This window comes from Anarhichas minor, unplaced genomic scaffold, assembly GCF_050575085.1.
Source record: "Anarhichas minor isolate MPS153535 unplaced genomic scaffold, ASM5057508v1 ptg000038l, whole genome shotgun sequence".
NCBI classification, from domain to species: Eukaryota; Metazoa; Chordata; class Actinopteri; order Perciformes; family Anarhichadidae; genus Anarhichas; species Anarhichas minor.
In genome coordinates, this window is record NW_027466484.1 from 2,014,140 (window position 1) to 2,032,500 (window position 18,361).

Below are 18,361 nucleotides of genomic sequence, written 5' to 3' on the forward strand. Positions count from 1 at the left end.
ATTGTAGTTTATTTTACGTCGATCTGACAAACATTGTGCTGCTTCTGTAAATGCTCACTGAAGCCCAAATATGTTCAAATGTCGTTAGCTGTTTTAGGAAATGACAGAGCTGAAAGTTCACCGTTTCTAAAGCTGAAAGTCTCATGTTTTAGTCAAAACCTGCTTAACATCAGTTCGATGGGATTGTGGACACAGGTACAGGTAACTGTGGGCTACACACGAGCCCTTTTTCTTTATCTATTTTCAGGGTGAATTTGTTGCATTTTTGTCACTTTTTACGAAAGTCAAAGCCGACCAGGAGCAGAGTTCTCTGATCCAGGTCGTACTGACGCCTGAAATAATGTCCACACTGAAGAAGAAGTCAAATTGATTGTGAGATCGTCTTAAACTGTTTTAACAGATTTATTAATGTTTATCTGCAAACAACATGAGACATACTGTCCCTGTGTGCTAACGGAAAAGCTCAATGTACAACAGAAAGGACCTGCTGAGAGACGTGGAGAGCGTCATTAGAGCTGTTTTACTGCAGACTGGGTGAGCTTACCATCTGCTCCTCTGTGCCCGTGGTGACCTGACGTCTGCCAGTTACCTCAGCCTCCAGCTCGCTGCTGTTTCAGAGCAGCACCGTCTGAGAGGAACGACGAGTGTTGATGCAGCCGTTTGACCGACTGATGGCGGAGGACGATGCTAATAGCTGTAGCTTCTGCTGTTGCATGTTATAAATTTAAAGGGGACACATGCTCATTTTCAGGGTTCATACTTGTATTTTGGGTTTCTACAAGACCATGTTTACACGCTTCAATGTTCAGTAAAACACATTGTTTTGTCTCGTACGGTCTGTCTGAATATAGCTGTATTCATCCTCTGTCTGAAGCGCTCCGTTTTAGCGCCTGTCTCTTTAAGAGCCCCCGTCCTGAAGAAGCCCAGTCGGCTTTGATTGGCTTGCAAAAGAAAAATTGTTTATTGAGTCTGTGGGGAGCCAAATCTGAATCTTTTCTGATCTAGGCAGCCCACAATACAACAGACTGGGATGTCTTATTTCACATTGCGTTGGCTCCAGATACCCACATGTATGTACACGACCACTGAAAGAGTGACTTTTTCATGATGTGTCCCCTTTTAAGCCGAGAGACATCTGAGGAAGCAGATGTAACTTGGTTGTTGAAACATGTCCCTGTTGTTTTATTCAGTCTGTATTTCAGGAATCCTGGTTTCTCACCCTCTCTCTGTTCCCTCTCTCTGTTCCCTCCCTCCCTCCCAGGGTGAACACATGTCCCAACAACTGCTCGGGCCGCGGAGAGTGTCGCGTGAGGAACTCCACCGGTTCGGTGTACTGCGAGTGTGACGACAACTGGAAGGGTGGAGCCTGTGACGTCCCCTACTGCATGGCTGACTGCGGCTACCCTGAGCGAGGCCGCTGCCAGGGCAAGACCTGCGTCTGCAAGACCGGATGGCAAGGTGGGCTGGCACCTTATGTGATCCGCTGAATAACCACAACGTCTTCAGGTGGGCTTCAGCAGGCCCACTCCTCACGAACCCTCGGTGGCTTGAAGAAGCTTCTTACTGGGTCTGTGTTCTCCGTGCAGAACGAACCGCGGCTCTGGTCTCGGGGGGTAAATCACACATTCAGCTGCCAAGATTCACGTTTAACAGCCAGGATATTCATGGGAACGCAGTGTGCCTGCTTCCTGTTTTCAGCACTATTCTATGGAGCAGGTGTGGTGCTTTCAGTTGGAGAGAGATTAGATGCAATAACTTCAGAGTTCGCAAACATCCGCTATTTGTTCAGTGACTCAAATAGAAGGACTGAACTAAAACTAAACGTCGATTCACTGCACTTATCAGGCTAGTATGTACCTGAGGTAATCTGCTTAAGTGTGCAGTGTACCACCCACTTAGAGTGGAGTGGGACACACTCGTATAATCAGGGTAAGAAATGTGTCTGAGAGGTTTTAATGAGGGAGTTGGATTGTTTGGCTTCTGCTGATGACTCGACTCTACGTTCAGTAGTGCGGGATGGCGTTCAGGTAAAAGAACACATTCATATGTTGATAGTCTTTATTTCAGGACTAGGATTGAGGCTTCTATGTGAAACCATCACTCAGCGTACAAACACTAAGAAAACATGCCGACTCTGTAGAAAACACAGGAAGTTGAGGTCAGTTTAAAAATATCAAACAAAGATCTGATTTCCCCCCCCCCCAGCACCTTAATGAATGTTTTTTTATATAAGATAACATCCTCAATTATATTTTAGTAATTGTATTATTATTTTATATATATATAATATTATGAAGATCAGAGCTTTCCAGGTTTTCGAACAAGCCCAAGAATAAAAAAATAAAGCAACTAAATCTCCAGTGAGGCCGGTTTAGTGAAGAGTGATCGTGACTTTATCTTTACCTGTTTGTCCCGGTGCCTCTTCAGCTCTCAGCCTCCACTGTCAGTTCTGAGGCCAACGTCCATCTGCTGTCACCTGACGGACCTCAGATGGACTTTCTGCAGGATCAGCTTCCTGATCTGTTTTTAGTTGAGTCATGAGTCTTTTTTAGTTTCATGTGGTGATGACCAGACACCACTGTATCCCGTTCTTTAAATCAGACCATATGCGCTTCCTAACGGCTCTATTAGTTCTTAAACGGCTCCGCTGAGCCACTCTGCACGCGCACAGACAACGGCTTAATTTAACTGCCGCTATAACAGCAGCTCGGTGTGTTTCACCATCTAATTACCAAAGCGGAGGGAGCCGAGAAGCAGACTGGTGTTTTCTTTAGCCTTTATTACCCTGTCACGGTGTGTTAGCCGAGGAACAGCACACTCGGTGTACTCTGCGCTGCCAGCTCCCAAATGAACTCATTTTCTGCACCAACCAGTGCAAAAGCAGACAGATGCCTGTTTATTCAAGCCAGCCTTGCATTTAATCTCCCTTTCACAGACGGGTGGCCCGCAACAAATCACGTCTTCAAGGGAAGCAAAGGCTGCATTTGTGTTATTTATGCAAAACGCCACCAAGCTGCAGAGGTAATTTGGTTTGTTGGAGGTAGTGGAAGATTATTAGCCATCGGGGAAAAAGGAGAACGGGTTCAGGGACCTTGATTGTTGCAACACTTCCTCTCCCGTCACGTGGCCACTTCTGCATTGTTTGGATGATGATCAATAAGGAAGTCCCTCAGAGGGTCACGTCCTGCTTCTGCTGGAACTGAGTGACGGCAGTAATTGGTCAGTAAATGTTTTATTCCAGTCTTTCCTCGGGTAGGACTGGACAGACTGTAGACGAACCAGAGCAACGAGCTGACCCCAGCGAGGACACTTCTTTTCTAATTTCTGACTTGACTGCCAGCAGTCTTTTCCCCGTTCATTGAGAAGTGATGCTGCCGTCATTATTCTCGTCCTGTAACAGGAGACGGCAGCTCTTCAGGGCCGTCTCTCTTTAAAGGAATCATTCCGCCCACATCGTCACGCCTCGACAGTTTGTTTGCTGAGAGAATGTTGAAAGAGTGAAATCTCTCTGAACACGATAAAGATTCCTGTTTTTCTTTACACATTGGATAATCTGGCATTTCACAAAGCTTTGGGAACTACTTTCTAACGCTAAATTACTCCACACCTGCACCTTTGGTCTCAGTTATCTAAAGGTTTTAAAATGCTTCGTTAAGCTCCCTGCCCTCTCCGTTCACCTCTCACTTCCATAATTCAAGAGAAATCAATAATTGATTGTGTTGTTTTTTTCAATATATGGTAAGTAGATATCTCAGAGTTTTTAAAGCCTCTTCCTGGCTGCAGGACATTAAAGTCAACTGATAAAGTTTAATCCTCATCAATTGCAGGGACTTTTCTTTCTTGTTTTAATCCAGATTCTCTGTGTTGGTATTTAATCTCTCTTAAGGCTGTCTTTTCTTTATGTTTCTCTAAAAGGCCGAGGCTTTTATCGTGTTTACCATATATAAGTGCACAAACAAGCCTATAAATGAGCTGAGCCCTGACTCTGAGGTTTCCTTCCCTGCTCAGGTCCAGGCTGCCTCGTCTCAGTGCCGGCCAACTCGTCCTTCTGGAGCCGGGAGGAGTACACCGAGGCCGGGCTGGCGAGGGCGTCCCACAAGGCCGTGGTGGACCAGGGCATCATGTGGGTCATTGGAGGCTACGTTTTCAACGCCTCGGACTATCACATGGTCAAAGCGTAAGTCTCCTCTCCCCTGTGGGCATCCACACTTGGGATTTTTTTAGGCGTTCAGCTGCAGCTCTCATCCAACAGAGCTGCGAGACATGAGTCCTGCTGTTGCTATGCGACTGCAGGGAATGTGCTGTTGAAACACAGTGTCTGTTGCAAAAATGTAAATGTTTTTAACTTTTATGCCCTTTACAGAGACAGAGCGTCATACTCTCAAAACCACAGGCACTGCAGGGCAACGCAATCGCCGCCGACTTATGCAACTAAGGACTGAAAGGGCAACAAATGGCCTGCAGCGCTATAAACTTCAGATTCCAGCCTTTCAAAGGGTTATTTCAGCAGGCTATGTCTGCCAGGGCCGATGGCTAACTTATCCCATGATCAATTTAGTGGTTAGCAAGCTACTGTAGTTAGCTAAGGCACTTGCATGCATAATAGTGCACAGCTTCCTCATTTATCCACGTTCCACTATAACACAAGTTACATGCTGTGAAGACGCGTTAGACAAACATAGTTCGCCTAAAACGGACATTTAGACACGATGCCTGCTGCACACGTCGACATACACTCACAGTTCTCCCATTCTTCCAGCCGATGCCTCTCTTCTGTCTTCTTAAAGGCTCAAGTTTCTCAGTTCTGCAGCTTATGGGATGGATGGACTTGAATTTGTAGAGCGTTTTTCTAGTCTTCCGACCTCTTAAAACGCCACGCAAGGTGCTAAACTAATTCACATTCACACGCAGACGAGCAGTTTGGGGTTAAGTGTCTTGCTCAAGGACACATCGACGTGGATTGCAATTGAACTGATTGGAATTTGAGCCGCTCAACCTCTGAGCCACAGCCGCCCTCTATATCACCGTAGTTATGGTCGATGGAGAGCGATGATTTGTTTTCGGGACTTAATTGCGCTCTGTCTCTCTACACCGAGTGCTAAAGTAATACGTGGCTGTCAGGGAGTCCTGCAGCTTCTGTCTGTTTAAAATCAAGAAGAAGAAGAACACAGCTCTGCACAGACCAAAAGATGTAATTACAACCATAAAATGACAGGATGGGCCGAAGCGCCTCACCATGAACTCCACCCAGGAAGATCACCCTCCACCCTTTGGCTCCGGCTCAGGTTTGATGCATTGCAGGCAGACCGAGGCCCTTTTAGTCCTGCTTATCAGGGCTATGCTGTCTGTCATATAAGATTATATAGGAGCATTCTGCCAACTCTGCACAACTTCTTATGTTTGTCACCGTGACACAGTTGTATAGTTCTCCTCCTGCGCTGTTATAAGCTTCCTCACGGTCTGTGACACCAAACTGTACCGCTAACCTAAAGGTGAGACACACGATGAAGGCTCGTGATAAATGTCGTTTCCCCTTTTCTTCTTGATCAGTTGGCTGGTTTAGCCGGGTTCACACAGGCGCTTTGGGTAAAGAAGATAAGTGAAAAGCAGTAAAGCTGCACCAGCCAACGTCCACATGTGCAGCTCCAGATGAAGAAGAGTTGGTGTCAGAGCCGAGTATTTTCCACAGAGTTCACTGAGACTTCGGTGGGACACGCAGCCCCGGGAGAAGATGTTTTACATTTTAAAGTTGAATGCATCAATCTGGTGCTCTTTGAGAGGACGATTAGGAGGTTAGGTGTGAAGACCTCCGTGCTCTTGTTTTAGCAGTGGCAGAATGTAACTAAGTACATGACTTAAGTACTCTACTTAAGCACACATTTGAGGTACCTACTTGAGTATTTCTTTTTTAACTTTTTACTACACCTCAGACAGAACTATTGGACCGTGTTAGTTACTGGTCAACCACTCTCTGTCACATTTAAGTGATCACAGGAATCTCGGCTGAACAGTTTATTGATGTATTTTTCGACATGTACCAATGACTGAACACAGACTAGTCCGGGACACGAGGAGCTTCCTGAAGCCGCTCGGCCGCTGTCATCTCACCTTCCTCTCTTCTTTCTGTAGGTATAACCTCAGCAGCAAGAGCTGGCTGACCCTCGACCCCTCCGTCCACACCGTCACGCCGCGGTACGGCCACTCACTGGCTCTTCATGAGGTATGTGGAGGGAGGGAGAGATGCATACCCATCAGGAACAATATGACTCCACACTGTAAACCATCATTGCTCGTCTCTGTGTCATATGAAAAGAACAGCTCGCTCCTAAATTAAATGGAGGCACCGAGCAGAGACATAATAAACTCCCCGTGCTGTTATTATCTTTTGCATTCAGTCGTGTCCGTCTGTTGTCTGGAACTAATATTCAGTTTAGATCTCTGGCTTCTGATATGCTGCAGTGAAGTGGTGAAGCCGTTTCCTCTCAGACAGAAAGGCTGTTAGAATAATAAATTACAGGGAGGAGGAGGAGGATTACAGAGGAAGACGCAGTCTGTCTGCTCTGTGGGGTTGAAGAGAACCCAGTTTGAGCTGCAGAGTGTTTGCAACACACACATTGCATCACGGTGGATGAGCGTGTCTTGGAAGTCAATGCGGAGTTGAAAGATGCATCTGGAATCAAATCAGTCCCGATACACAACAGATGAGAGCGATGTTAAGCGTCGCTGCCGCAGGTAATGTAGCGATTCAGGCTCTTAAGCACACACACACACACACACACACACACACACACACACACACACACACACACACCCTGACTGGTTCATACAAAGATGAAGATGAAGATGCTACTTTCTCTTCTGTCACTCCTGGAAATAAACAACCCAAGCGTTTGTGATCCCGAGCTGTTTCCAGTGACTTCATCAGGACCAGAACACATTCTGGAGGCGATGTGAGAAAGCTTGATTAGAACAACAGTATAATCATCTATTTTATTCAATCTTTATTCAATCGTGCTGTCTCTTTTCTAGACCTGAGAATAAGAAACATAATCAGCAAAACCGAATCACCACAACTACAAAGATATATAATAGTGTGAGGAAGTACATGTATCCACTCCAATCTTCATCCTTCAAAATAGATTATAAACAAAACCACTTACAGAAAACCAACCAACGCTTTCTTTATCAAACACAAGCACGACACTTGACTTCAAAACAAAAACCGAATTATTACCTAATAACTGAACTGAACAGCTGCTTGTAATAACAACCTCTAGGACCCGGTCTGTTCAATACTATCTGCAGTTTCCTCTCACACACATTATGAAGTGAATGAGTACATTCTACCCACATCAGGAGAACGTCAGGAGGCTCTTAATATCCAGAGACTTCCTTCTGTCTGACCTCCAGTCTGCTGTTTTTATTCAAAGATATACGGAAGGGTAGTAGCGCTCCGAGTTTTGTTCTTTCTTGGAGGATCCCGATGGTACTATATATATATATATATATATATATATATATATATATATATATATATATATATATATATATATATATATATATATATATATATATATATATATATATATATATATATATATATATATATATATATATATATATATATATATATATATATATATATATATATATATATATATATATATATATATATATATATATATATATATATATATATATATATATATATATATATATAATCCTGCTGCTCTGTTTGTCTTTGTTTCCTCCAGGGTAAGATCTACATGTACGGAGGAAAGATTGACTCCACGGGAAACGTGTCCAGCCAGCTGTGGGTCTTCCACATCCAGAACCAGACCTGGGTCCTCCTGAGCCCCCGGGCCAATGAGCAGTACGCCGTGGTGGGACACTCGGCCCACATTGTGCCTCCCAGCCAGGACGGGGACGGTCCCGTCATGCTGGTGATGTTCGGACACTGTCCTCTGTACGGTTACATCAGCAAGGTGCAGGAGTACAACATCGGTAGGTTGTAGCTGCGGAGAGACCGTCCCAGAAACAACAAACGACACAGATTTAAGTCTTTTCAGCAATGCGCCCAGCCTTCAGCTGCTCCATTACCCATAAAGCTTAGTTTATACTCGTCATGGTGAAGCCGGCGCGATGACGTCACAGCGTGCGCAAAGGGTCTGCAAGTGGTCGCGCGCCTCTGAATTTTTGTAACGTGACTCACAAATATAAACACTATTTATACATCAAGGGATTATACAAAGAAGACCAATTCAAGTGTAGTTGCTTTAGAAACAGGAGGTCTTAAAAATAGTTTACAGGATATTCAACCTTCGTTTCTTTATAACGCTTTTAATACTTGACTTGTTTCTTTCCAGTGTTCGTATAAAGACAATAAAGTAGTCCATGAATATGAGATATGAGTTTACAGATAATTACAATCCCTCCATCTCCATGGCATTGTGGATGTTGGTTTATGGCTTTAAGGAGGCTACACTCGTTTACAGTTCATTGTGTTTGTTCGTCCTCTGGCGTTTCAGAGAATAACTCAACAAACAGCACATCGAGCAAAAACGCAAGAACGCCTCGGAGCTCGCGTGCCATCTGCGGAGGCTCGTGCTACGGTGCCAAACCGTAATATAACTTCGCCATAATACCTCGGTTTGTAACAGGAAATCAACACTGAACACAAAGTTAACGAGTTTGGACTTTAGTGGTGTGTTCCTTTTTTAAATCCACCTACGTGAGCCACAGTCAACCGAACTTAATGAAGAGGTCTCACTGTGTTCTGGAAGCCAAAGGAATGAATGAAGCTGCTGGGGTGGCAGATGGACATTAAAGCGTGTTTACTCACAGATGAAAATGATTGGGTCGTTCTCATCACTTGAATGATGAGCAGGGACATTTTATTTACGATGTATGTAATGCATTTTAGGAACAATAATACATGATTTCTATTGGCTTAACTGAGTGGGACCAAAAGACCTTTTGTTAAATGTAGTTTCCTTATTGTTTTATTATATTATGATGACTTGATGCCCAGTAAAATGTATTTTTCTTTGTTCTTCACCCTCCAGTCAAGAACACTTGGAGCATGGTGAGCACAGCCGGTGCTCTGGTTCAGGGCGGCTACGGCCACAGCAGCGTCTTTGACCCCAGCACCAGAGGCATCTACATCCACGGAGGCTACAAGGCCTTCAGCGCCAACAAGTACGGCCTCGCCGGAGACCTGTACAAGTTCGACGTGGACAAGAGGAAATGGTGAGGCTTTCTTTATTCGGACAATACTGTAAAGTATTTCGTACTGACACACAGTATATCATGTGATAGAGCAGTTTGGTGTGTGGACACAGATGTATTATTCAGCTTATATTTGATGTTATACAATCTATTTGAGTAAAATCTCACAGTGCAAGAATTAAGAATGCAAAATGAAAACATCTCCAGTCGTTATATTTATATGAAATAGTCATTAAATGATTAGATTAGAGTAACAAATAATAAGAAAACCAAACAAGAAAAAAGAATAAAATACATGCTTCAAATTCTGAATAAAGTAAATATATAGTTAGTATTTGTTCAAAAAGAAATAGGCAGAAGCAAACATTAAATGTTCTTCACCATTCTGTAACTTGAAGAGCTTGATCATTTTATGTACATGAATAATCATCTTAATCCAGCGTATTGAGTGAGTGTCGGACAGACATCAGTGTCTGTGTCGGTGCATCTCTAACCGTTATAAAGTTATGAAGTTTAAATAAGAAGATGTGCTTGCACACACCTGTTGCATTGAATCTGAAAATCTGAATTTATCAAATCAGTTTTACTCTTTGCATTAAAAGTTCTGCGCCATAAAATTCTGTTGTGAAAACTGAGACAAAAGCAGCGGTTAAATCTTGTAAAAAAACGAAATGCTGTTTTAATGGTCGGGGAGGACGTCCGTTCTGGGATGCGTGCCTCTCTTTAGTCCCACGGATAGTTCGGTACCAGCAGCATGTGGGGGGATAAGCCATAAAGCAGAATAACAAGCATCGCTGTGCGTTTGCAGGACCATTCTGCGGGACAGCGGCTTCTTCCGTTACCTCCACACAGCGGTGATAGTGAGCGGGGCCATGCTGGTGTTTGGAGGAAACACGCACAACGACACGTCCATGAGCCACGGCGCCAAGTGCTTCTCCTCCGACTTCCTGGCTTACAGTCTGGGTCAGTAACGCACACTCCTCCTGCAGTCTGTTTCCTCTGCCTTTTATTCAGCTTAGCATCCCCCCCCCCCCCCCTCTCTGCACTGAGCTGCTTTGCATTCACACAGCTGCACAGACTCACACCTGGGAGCTGCTCAGTACAACCGCAGTGTTTTGTTGTTGGACACTGAGCGGCTCCACTGGAGCAATGGAAGGTCAAGTGTCGCTGCTTGATGTACACGGGCGGTAAACCCGCGGCCCCTGTTCTTCATGCATAATACTCACAAAAATGCGGTCTTACGTTTTTCCGGAGGTGGAGTGGTTTCGCGCTAACATTTGTAATATCTCCAGACAGAACGCACTTAATTGTGTATCACGATATCTCAAAATATCATTAAATCACGATATGATTCCATTGAAGGAAGATAAATTATGATTTTAAATTACCGCCAATCCCGAGGTCACTCTGCTCTGTGTACAGTTTGTCTTCAATCTGAACTCTGGATAACAGAAAAGGATGACAGACTCACACAACCTGGTCAACCTTGTAGAAACCTTTTTGTTTTGCTTATAAAGCAGGTTTAGGTGCTATAGAAATGCTGTTAAAGTATAAAAAAAGGAGAAACGCACACAGCCCGTATTCAGAAACTGTGCCTTTAAACGAGCCGTCAGGACTTATGTGAGGTTGTGATGTCAGCAATAAACGGTCAGCGGCAGATGTGCAGTGTGTAGTTGACACACACACACACACACACACACACACACACACACACACACACACACACACAGTGAGACCCACAGATGCAGAAGACCTGAAAACGCTGACCAATCAGAGCAGACGGGGCTTTTTCTTGGGAGGGGACTCTTAAAGAGACAGGTGCTAAAACTGAGCGTTTCTGACAGGCTTCTCATACGGGCATATTCAAGCAGACAGTATGAGGAAAAAATGATGTGCTTTTTGAATATTAAAGCATGAAAACATGTAGTAGAAACCCCAAATACAAGTATGAACCTGAAATATGAACGTGATATGTCTGGCTGGTCTCATCAGCATTCATAGCTGTACATTGTAGATATCCCACGTATTTTATATTGAATGTTATCCACGTAATCATGAATGTGGACGTATAAAGACAGCACAAGCCCACACAGGACGGAGTGTAGGGGCAGTAATCGTTCATCCAGGAGGCAGCTGTTCCTTCCCCGTGTGAAACTAAAGTCAATGTCGATTTATTTGTCACGTAACCTTCACATAACTTGTGTATAGTAGTTACACATCTTCAGTAGTTTTATTTTATTTTAACCCAAACGACGATCTTTTCCTAAACCTAACTAAGTAGTTTTGTTGCCTGATCCTAACTGAGTAGTTTCCTGTGAAAACGGAAGTTTATTTTGAAATAAAACGTATGTATGTAACAAGCAGAGATGACACGTGTTGCTGGCTTTTGTAGGAAAATAGACCAAAAGATGCGGGGTAACTATTCGTAAGATATCATAGGAGCCGTTGTAGGATACGTTGCTCCTTTAAGGGAAACATACAATGCTATTTTACACGATATAGTGTGTTTTCAACTTTGTGGTTTTGAAGAACGGACCTCAGCACCTTTTGGGGATGAACTGGAACGCTGACTGTGAGCCGAACATCAGTAGCCAATCCCTGCAGCCAGGTTTCAAAGTCTGGTGGACAGCCTGAAGCCAGCAGAGTGGAGGCTGCTGTAGCAGGGGAATGCCCCCGGTGAATCAGATGTTTAGTTGTCTGTCTGATTTATAGACAACTTTAAAATCCTTTCACCGTCACAACAACATCCTCAAAACCTCTAACTCTCCTGCTAAAAAAAAGAAAAAGGAATTCAGCTGTGAGCAAGATACAGCATGAAATGCGTCTCATGATCTTTTATTAGTGTGTCTGATATCTGTGCTTTATTCACATTAGTACCTTAAAGTCAGGTCTTAAGGGGAAACATTGATTGGCAGATCAGATTTTGTGGAGCTTCCCCTCGAGCTGCACTTCACACTCGACTCCTGGAGGATTTCTCGGTGAAGGTACAAAGTGATCAAAGCTTAATAATGGAAGCACTCGTCTGGGGTTCACACCGGTTTGTTCGGAGACGTCTCTAATGTTTATTCTTGTGCTCTCCTCTTTGTACTGCTAAGGTGCCCTTAATCAAGACTCTTTACCCTCAGAGAGAGAGAGAGAGAGAGAGAGAGAGAGAGAGAGAGAGAGAGAGAGAGAGAGAGAGAGAGAGAGAGAGAGAGAGAGAGAGAGAGAGAGAGAGAGAGAGAGAGAGAGAGAGAGAGAGAGAGAGAGAGAGAGTAAAGACAGAAAATACCTTTTCTGTCTTTGCTGGTTAAATGTGACGATCAAAGGTTGATTGCTGTCGGTTGTCGCGTACCTTTTTTTTTTTTTTTTTTGTTCTAATTACACGTCCTAATGGAAGTTAGCGATGCTTTGTCAGAAACCACCGCTGACATCCTCATTTTGTTCGCTGGCTGCCATTTACTGTTGTTGAATTGCGTCGGCCCTCCTTCCGCAGTGCTGCTGTTGTAAACTGCTCATTAACGGGAGGCTTCAGTCTGTCTGGATGAGAGGGAGAATTCCCCGCGGGCTGCCAAATGGCCCCAGGACGTTCTGCTTTTTCTGTGTCATTACGAGGGAGACTGACAGGCAGCGAAATTACAATCTCAGGGGGAACAAGCTCCCCCCCCCTCCCCTTCCTCTTCCTGTGCAACCGGCAATTCCATGATGGGGCCGAAACGTCCCCAACAACCGTCTGTCTTTCAGCTTCATCGTAGCGGTGTGAAGAACAGGCTGCTGCAGCACATTCATACTGCCCCCTTTATACATTCACCACATGTCTTCACTTGATTGGCATGATGAGACTAACTTATCTCACGCCGGTCACCGCAGGAAACAAATTGTTTTTGTGATTTCCCCGGAGAGTTCACATTTAAATGCGGAACTTTAGAAATTAAAAACTTTTGAGCATTGTTGTTTTTCCCCTCCCTCAGCTCGTCCCTCTCTCCGTCTCTCTCTGTCCTCCCTGCTCCTCCTCTGTAGGATTCTGTAATTGGACAAAAAAAGACAAGTAGACTATTTTCCTCACCTCCACCAGCCAGCTGCAGGGTCAGTGTCAGCAGCAGCAGCTCTGTAATTGTCTGGTAATTACAGTGGAGATGGGCTGCCCCCCCCCCCTTAACAAGCCAAACTCAATTAGAGTGCACCATTTAAGGGCCGTCCGCTGTCCTGACATTGGTAGATGGTGTCATAATAAATCCCCACTCTGAAGGGGGCAATGCACCACATCACCTGCAGTGCCAGCGTGTGCCACCAGAGGGCAGTGTCTACCTTTTGAATGTGGAGCTCTCGCGCGGATGTCGCTCTCTTCCTCCGGGAGACCACGATGACTTGCACGGCGTTGTTCTGACTGCAGGAGATGTGCTGCACTCGCTGGTCTGTCTTCCAGCAGCTTTGACTTTCACGCTCACAGGTCTTTGTGTAGTTGTTTGTGCTGATGATAGACCACACTGTCACACACTGTCACACACTGCTGCAGGCCTTTACCCAGTAAGCAGACACTTAATGATTCGGAGGTCAAGACATCTCAAGGTTTTGGTCAAATCCCTAAATCTGAATTAAAGTTTTATGATACATTTGTCGTTACGAACAGCATTTAAGTCACTAAATCTCAGCACTTAAAGAAACAGTGTTTTTTAGTATATAATCATCTGAATTAAGAATCGTGTTTTCTTTGCCTCAGAACGAGCCGTTTATATCTACAGACAGAGCGAGCCGCCATGTTTGTACAGTAGCCCAGAACGGACAAACCAAACGCTGGCTCTACGAAGGGACATTTGTGTTTTGCCGTGGTAGTTTCAGTCGGTAGCAATCTGCATTCTCAACGCTAGAAGTCGCCAAATCCTACACACCTCAACTTTAAATATAGTCACTGAAAAAGTATTTAAACAATGAGGATATCTAACCTAGATATCTGAAGCCCCCAAATGAGTCCCACAATGGGTCCCAAGATAATTTTTGTATCACAAAACTGTTACTTGCTCTAAATACTGAAGGTCCTAATGCAGAATTAATAAGTCCGGAGGCTTAAAATATTCATATATATTGATAAGCATACAAGTTTAACTGGGACATTCTCCCAAGATTGACGTGATGCAATCGGCTGGATAATTGCATCGAGTACACACTACAGTCCTGTTTCTGGAGAGCACCAGGACCAGACAACATCATTCAAGTCGTTGATAAGCAGCAGCTGATGTAATCTATGAGGTTTGTCATTTTAACGTGCAAAAGTGACTTTACGTGCATTACGTACAATACATTACGTTTGTACGTTGCTCTTTTATAGTTGGATCAATGAAAGATATTAGCTAGTCCATCACAAGATCAAAAGAACTTAGCAAACACCTCTGTAGTCGGTCAGGAGTTTCCATTTCTCCTTATTCTCACATCCTAAATCAGGTGGAGGCACGGATGGATTACTGAGTGAGACACAAAACTACAAAAAAAAGGCGGCAAAGCAACCACATACAAAAAAATATAACTACAAGTACAACAAAACAATTACGAGATTCAACACGACCACAAAGATGCACAAAACAACAAGAAGAAGCGGTTACAGACAGCCATGTGGAAGAAGAGGTGGTGGTGGGGCCCCTTCCATGTCGCTGCCCAACCGTCTCACAGTCCTTCCACGGTGGAGGGAACCAAAGGGAACCAAAGGGAACCAGAGAGAGAGAGAGAGAGAGAGAACACAGCAAACACACAGATCTACAAATAGAAATGTATCAGGCTGGGAATTGAACCCATAGAGCCACCATATTTTATGGGTATATTTCTCTTCACATGCCGGACACACGCATGCCTGGCTGCGGTTTCTCTACATGATTGTTGCTCCCGTAGCCGTCAGACCCCCAGTGTCTGGGTCAAGGGCACTCTGCCGCCGACTGACTCCCTGATCAGCACGAGGATCTGAGCTGTTAGAGGTTCCGTCACGTCAGCTGCACTTCCGAGTATGACTTGATATGTGGGAGCACGTCGACACAGCTTGACCTCTCTTGTCTCTGGTGTCGTCTTTTCATTGCAGCGTGCGACGAGTGGACGGTGCTGCCTCGGCCGGACCTCTACCACGACGTCAACCGCTTCGGACACTCGGCAGTCTTCAGTGACAGGTAATCGTTGATGCAGCACTCGGCTAAAAGCTAAACGGTTTGCAGAGTGCTGCACAGAACGGCTTTATGGGTGATGTGATGAATGAAAACACAATAAGATGCAAACAAAACTGAGGAATTTGGACATGAGCACAAATGGTCATTTGAAAGACATTTTACTCCAGTAGACTTCTTTATACTTGTAACATCAATGACTTTAGTACTAAGGATACTCATGGTGGCCCCACTTTTTAATTTGTCATCAAAGATATAAGATGAATAGGGGGGAGATCTGCAGTACATATGAATATGTTTCTCAGATGTTCAGTGGGACTCTGATGTCTCTCAGTAACCTTGTTTCCGGAGCTCATGTAAACCAGGCTGACGGGTTCTATTTCCAGCGGGACCCACTCCTGTTTAATTATGCACTCGTGGCATTTAAAGACATATCTGTGTGGAATGTGTTGTACAAACGTGTTCAGCATGCGTCTGCTTCTGATGTAAATATGAGCTGTAGTCTTTTCATTTTTCATACGGATTGATTGCATTAAGTTTTACACGATGTGACGTCTCAGCTTCTCTGGTTGCTTTTTAGTTTGTTTATTATATATATATATATATATATATATATATATATATTTTTTTATACCACTAGTATTTGGTGGTACAAATGATTGCTGCTGAGAAAGTAAAGCTTGTCGTCTGAAGTTATGATTTAAAGGTTTTGCCGGCAGATGAACCACGAAGTTGAGAGCAGAACTGTGTTTTTACAAGTTTCGACTGAAGGAGTTCACGTTTTTAAAAAATCTCTCCAAAACCGGATGTTGCCGGAGTCACTTCAACGAGCCTCTGCATGCTCTTCATGTAGTTCACGATGCAACAGGAGGCAACGTGTTGGGATCTTGCTCATTATTTTCTATCGAAGTCTTTATTGTTTCCGCTCAGCGGACCTTGTAAATGTAATACTTCAAACTGTCCAGTGTGCTGATGCTCTCTGATTATAACATGAAGCATTTTTATAAAACTGAATATATAATCAAGATAGAAACTTTCCAACTATTGATTGATATTGAATGTGGGCAACACTCGCTCGGTGCTTGTTTTCCAATATTTTAGTTCAGAAAAAATCCACATACCGCTTTACGTCAACTCAAACACTTCCAACAAAGGCCGACCGACACAGAAGGCAGGATTGGAAAGAAACTGGTTACCTTGGAAGATAATCCTTTGTGTGTTCATACATGACATTCCTTTAATAGCCCGCGATACGAATAGATTGTGATGGGAGCCGGTGCTGCGACTAGAAGGGATGACTCATCGGTAAGTGTTGTGTGCGCCGCCGGTGGAGCGAGACACAGCGATCCATATTAAGTTCTACATGCTGTTGTAGAGAACGCATCAAATATTAACATGAATCACCGGCCCTGTTCCACTCAATCCTCACTGATGACTCCTGTTCCTCAGGAGCAATTATGAGTTTGTTCATGCAATTCGTTCATTGATCTAATTCGGATTCAATCACAGGCTTCAGAGCTGTGGTGCTGAGCTTCATTTGAAGGCTTTTCTTTTGCTTTTGGGAAGAAAAAAAGCAAACGTTTCAAAGTGCTTCACAGTGAGGCTTGAAAATAAAATGATGAAACTACATCATGTGGAGGAAAATAGAGGATTGGTTACAAAAAAAAAGTACTCTAAGAAGATGCTCTAAAGTCAAAGGAAACATTCTTTGGTTTGAATGTTAAAAGGAAAATAGTGACGCTGACGGAAATCTTGGTTCACTTACTCAGTCGTGAATAAGTCGAATATAAAACCTATTCCCGCCCACGTGTCAGCCTCTTTGCAGTGGCCTCCGCCTGATTTTAGAATTGATTTAGAAGTTTTAACTCTTTGCTGTTAAAGCACTCCACAGTTCGGCTCCTATGGATTTGTTAGCGCCCATATGTACTTTTCTAACTTCACCACAAACTCTCATTGTCTCGCTCGTCCTTCGTTTCTCTGCAACTTTTTAAATGAGAAATAAAGGAGGAGGCTCATTCACGCGGTCCCCTGAAAAAAACAAAAAGAAACCACATTCTCCTCGTCCTCCTGATCCGAGCGCTCAGCAGGACGTCCAGAGCGAACAGTTTGAAGTGTGCCCTCCGGGGGGGGACTTTTGATCAGACCGGTGCAAATTACCCATCCGCCCTGCTCAGCCCCCTCCACCAGCACACACACAGTCACAGTAATCCATGCAGCTGAGCAGAGGCCAGTGGAGAGAGATGTTCAGAAATGCCCTGTGCCCGGCATCCACACACACACACACACACACACACACACACACACACACACACACACACACACAGCAGGGGGGGGCTGTCAGGTCCGTCTGCACAGGAAGAGAGTGCTTGTTGGGGATTTAGCAGCCTTGTGAGGCAGGTTGAAGCTCAGAGAAGAGGCAGAGCACTCAGACTAAGCTTCTCCGGCTCTCTCCGTGCACAAAAAAGGTCGACAGCGGGGGAAGACAGCGGGGGTCATGAGTCGGCCGGCCTTACTTCCTGAATCCCTTACATCTTCTCACCCCCCTTCCCCTCCTGTAGCCCTCTAACATCTCTCCCCTCTTGTCCCGCAGCGTGATGTACGTGTTCGGCGGCTTCAACAGCCTGCTGCTCAGCGACGTCCTCGTGTACACCTCGCCCAGCTGCGCGGCCTTCTCCAGCCTGGAGTCCTGCAGCCAGGCCTGGCCGGGTATCCACTGCGTCTGGAACAGCACCCGAGGGACCTGCCTGCCCTGGGAGGGCACCGCCATCGGAGGGGAGCAGCAGCTGCAGCAGCTACCGGCCTCCTGCAACACCCGATCATGTAGGTGGCGCCGCCGTCGCTTTTTAAAATCCCGCGCTGGTGCACGTCTGCCGTGTGAAACTAATCCGAGATTATTTTGGATGCTCGCTGTCCTTTCTCGAGTTGCTGCAGAGCTCATCTGCATTCTCAGCGCTGATGTCCGATGGCACGCATAAACCGGCAGGAACGGCTTGTTTGTCACAGACTGCCAA

At 44.8% G+C, this 18,361-nt stretch overlaps 1 protein-coding gene across 10 annotated transcripts in view; it reads left to right on the forward strand.

Annotated features, from left to right (window-relative positions):
• atrn (attractin) overlaps positions 1-18,361 on the forward strand; it is a 135,705-nt gene that overhangs the window by 15,728 nt on the left and 101,616 nt on the right. For all 10 annotated transcript variants that reach the window (XR_012958963.1, XR_012958962.1, XM_076107392.1 and 7 more), the window contains exons 5-12: positions 1,262-1,458; positions 4,009-4,177; positions 6,130-6,220; positions 7,755-8,004; positions 9,066-9,249; positions 10,037-10,191; positions 15,272-15,356; positions 17,941-18,170. Coding sequence is in view for 8 of the 10 variants with exons in the window: in XM_076107392.1 (XP_075963507.1) it covers positions 1,262-1,458; positions 4,009-4,177; positions 6,130-6,220; positions 7,755-8,004; positions 9,066-9,249; positions 10,037-10,191; positions 15,272-15,356; positions 17,941-18,170 (1,361 nt within the window). In the remaining 2 variants the exon portion in view is untranslated. The remainder of the gene's footprint in view (positions 1-1,261; positions 1,459-4,008; positions 4,178-6,129; positions 6,221-7,754; positions 8,005-9,065; positions 9,250-10,036; positions 10,192-15,271; positions 15,357-17,940; positions 18,171-18,361) is intronic.